At 44.7% G+C, this 4,008-nt stretch overlaps 1 protein-coding gene across 1 annotated transcript in view; it reads left to right on the top strand.

The window, feature by feature from the left end:
- Positions 1 to 30: 30 nt before the first annotated feature.
- The window catches only part of LOC106723377 (putative small proline-rich protein 5), a gene marked incomplete at its 3' end in the record, with an annotated part of 4,735 nt that continues 757 nt past the window's right edge, over positions 31 to 4,008 (top strand). The window contains exons 1-2 of the mRNA XM_025195677.1: positions 31 to 326; positions 574 to 820. Of these exons, the coding sequence (XP_025051462.1) occupies positions 294 to 326; positions 574 to 820 (280 nt within the window). The remainder of the gene's footprint in view (positions 327 to 573; positions 821 to 4,008) is intronic.

A 4,008-nucleotide genomic window follows, 5' to 3' on the forward strand; every position in this document is an offset into this window, starting at 1 on the left:
TAAGTCTGATTAACCATTTTCATCTAGCATTCATGACCAGAAGGTTTAAAATACATTTTAGGAGGGCAGAGTCTGAAATGTACTTGTTAGATTGGGACAGAAGCTGTGCATAAGTCTAAGTTCTGATTGCCTGGTTGCATTTGTGTTTTACTGCAAAGTATCCTGTTGATGACCCGGGAACATGAAGAACTTGAAATAAAAAAGAAAAGAAAAGGCAAATTGGCAGTCAGCTCATGAGAGAGAAGGTGATGGGACACATGGGAAAGAAGAATATTTCTTGAAGTATGTAAGGGATGGTCTATGAGAAGGAATGCTGTCTTCATGCAGTGAGTTTGGTCTCTTCGAAGCAGGAGAATCTGGCTGGAAAAGCCACGCAGGTGTGACACCACAGCTTAGACTAAGGAATGCTGGACAGATTCCCAGAAAACAAGGCAGCAACATGATGGGGTTCAGGTCTAGACTAGCTTAGAAGTTCAGAGAAAACAGATGTGCCCAGGGCTTCCACAGAAACACAGGAGGGAAAAGGTGAGCATCGCCCTGGGGTCGCTCTCATCCACTCCCCATTTCTTGCAGCTTTGCCTACACAACACAAAGATGTGCTCTCGCCGATCTTGCCACGACCATGGATCCTCATCCCACGGATGCCACGGACATGAATCATCCTGCCATGGCTCCAGCTCATCCATTAACTGCGTCATTGAGAAACCTGTGCCCATCTGTCCCATGCCACAGTGCTGCCCACCTGTGCAGCAATGCTGCCCACCTGTGCAGAAATGTTGCCCACCCGTGCAGTGCTGTCAGCAGAGCCAACAGTGCTGCAAGATCCCTCCACAGTTTCCCAAGTAAGAGCCACAGTGACAAGAAGGATGCCAAGATCAGCTCATTTCATTCATCTCCTTCAGATGGTGGCTTACCCTCTTCTGTCTGCTTTCATCAGTTGCTATCTGTGTTCTCTTTTCCCATGTACTTTAATTACAAAATGCCTGTAACTTGCTTTAAGACATCACCCTCTGCATGGAGTGAAGTATTCTTATGATGCATCATGTATGGAGTTACGTATGCTCTGTGTTTGTGAAAGTTTTTCTACATCTTTTCTTTTTCATGTCTCAAACTCGGGATGGGAATACAATAAACCTCATCGTTCCTGAAAGCAGCACTCTATGAGGATTTATTTATTTTTGACTCTTGGTCACTCCTATCATCATGTGTGTCCATAGACTTTAGAATATAATGAAAGAATACTTATTATCAGGGAATAATATAATCCCCCTAGAATCACGGAAAACCTTGGCCTCAGCTCAGTGTCATCAATATCTGGGGAGAAAACTCCATAATCCCCTCTGTGAACACAAGTTCCAATCTCTCAAAACATCATCTCAGAATGCCACAAATCCTTCATCTCCTTGGTAAATTTAGGAGGATCTTCATGCTTCTAGCTGTTCAAATAGGTGCCTGGCAAGATTGCCCCAAATGCCTTTCTCCATTCAATCCAATGATTCTTTTTAACAAGGCTTGAGCACCAAAGGCACCTGTACTCATAACGGGGTTTAATCCTCATTAAATGAAATAGGTTTATAAAATTTAAACTTATTTATTTTGGAGTGTCACATCAGTGTTTGCACACACTATGTTTTCGAACAAGTTAGGCCTGGTCCCTGGCTGGCACTGCAGAAGAGCAGGAGGGTTTCACACTGTCCCCCTGGCCTGGGCCTGGGCCCCCCCACCCCATGCCCTGCCATGCTACTGTGGGAGCAGGGAGCCAGCACACAGCACAAGAAAGAAAGAAAAAAGCAGAAACAATTGGAAAGCAGCAGCAGTTTGAAGGGATGAGCTACAAAAAAGTTGCAATTCCAGTGGACAAAGAGGTTCATTATACATCTTTGAGTGCCTTTGTGATTGTACGCAATGAATCCATGGATGCAATGCTTTAATTCACAGCCAGCCAAACTAAACTGTGTCCAAGGAGTTTTAGTTTAATGCATCAGAAAGACTTTTAAAGCATCTGGAAAACCCGTTCATGCACACAACCATGCTGTTGCAGCGCAAGAAAGGGCAAAAAACATGGCATGTACAAACACCCCAAGGGACTGCACAAAACCCCACGAAGCATCTCACTGCCTTGTCTTTGACACCTACAGATCTTCATCTCTCTGCATTTCACTGACCAGGGAAATAATCCTTCATAGTTCTCCACAGTCCCCACCATCTAAGAGCCCTCAAACATGGAAAGTGCCGAGTGTAAAAAGAGCATATCCCATGTCAGGCTCAAGGCACCAGCGTATTCCAGGTCTGAATACTCACCACTGGATAGCAGCCACCTGATCATTAAGCCAACACTGTCTCCCCATATTCGGTAATGAGGGTTGGAAGGGACCTCCAAAGGTCACATCTAGTCCAACCCCCTGCTCAAAGCAGAACCAGCTCCAACTAGTTCATCCCAGCCAAGGCTTTGTCTACTGGGATCTTAAAATCCTCCAAGGATAGAAATTCCACCACTTCTCTGGGGAGCCTGTTCCTGACCTCTCTGCATAACCTGTTCCAGATTTCTCAGTGCAACATGGTCCTACACAAGCTCCTCCTCTGCTTTCTGCTTCCTGCACTGTACTCCTTGCCTGATCTCCTGCTTTGCTGTCTGCTTCCTGCCCCACTGGCTGCTTGACTGGCTCTCCCTTCTCTGATCTGCCAGGTCCACAAACAGAAGCTGCCCATGCCACTCGCGGCACTAATACCAGAGGCTGCCACCTCCACCCTACCAAGTGTTCCATGGAGATGCCCAGCTTTGCCCTTCACAACACAGAGGTCACCTAAACAGAGTCCAGCTGGGGCAAGACCCCAAGAGTTTAGGAGATAGGATGCCTAAATACAGGCACTTCCTAAACCCATCAGATCTGGCACTCTGAAGACACTTGGGCATGGAATTTACTCAAAGTCTGAAAACACTGATACTATGGCATGGCTAAATCACTTCCTTCAGTTCAGTGAACCTATGTTTTTATAAAGGAATGGGAAGATAAAACTGTTCTGAAGGGAACCAAAAAAATCTAGGAAACCAAAAAGAAACCAAAAAAGTCTAGAATACAGGATTTTCAGAGACATGAAATTTGAACATGCCTAAGTGACATGGGACCAAGAACTAAACTACCCTTGTTTTAGAAGCTTAAAATCCCACTAAACACAAAAGTTAACATAAAAGGAAACAAAGAACTGTCAGAGACTGAAAAGAAAAGTACACACGATTCCAGCAGACGTGAGCCTGCATTCAAGGAGGACTATTGAAGGATGACAAACATCAGTCTATATGTATATATATTGGGGGAGAGGATTTATCTTTGAATGGCAGGTTGGATATTTCATAAGTTGGATCCATTAAGTAATTTAATTAAAAAAGGCCACCACAGACAATGCATCACAAAAACAAAGCAGCAATAACATTCAAAGCACTAGTAAGACAAGTTATTGCATCAGAAAAAGAGTCTAGGTAGATGAAAAACAAGATTGAGAAGCAAGTCCTCCTGCTCCTAAATCACACCTCCAGCACTGTCTCCCTGGGTGCCCCATTGCCGTGCACCCAGGCTTCCCCATCACTACATAGCATGCCAGGAGGAGTTGGCATTTTCCAGAAGTAAACGCCCTTCCACTGACTCAGTAATACAGGTAGTCCTTTGCTAAATCATTTTTCTCTCTGGTATTAACATTGCAACATGCCACTGAAGGGCTCAGTGTCACAACAGACCTTTATGTGCCTCCCTTACTCCCGGTCTGATGTATGGATTCATTTGCATTGAATCAGGTAGGACAAGAAAACATTAGAGTATAAAAATGTATCAAACAGTAATTACAATAAGACTGATACAACAGATGCACAGGGATCTCAGCATGTCAGGAACGAAGTCAACATTGCCGACAGGCACCTCACTTCCCGCAGAATGGCTCCACACCATATAAAAGTGCTCCTGTCCTAGTCCTCCTCATTCAGCTCATGGTCTCTCTCCACATTTCTCCTTCCTG

Source organism: Alligator sinensis, unplaced genomic scaffold (assembly GCF_000455745.1).
Source record: "Alligator sinensis unplaced genomic scaffold, ASM45574v1 scaffold1554_1, whole genome shotgun sequence".
NCBI lineage: Eukaryota > Metazoa > Chordata > Crocodylia > Alligatoridae > Alligator > Alligator sinensis.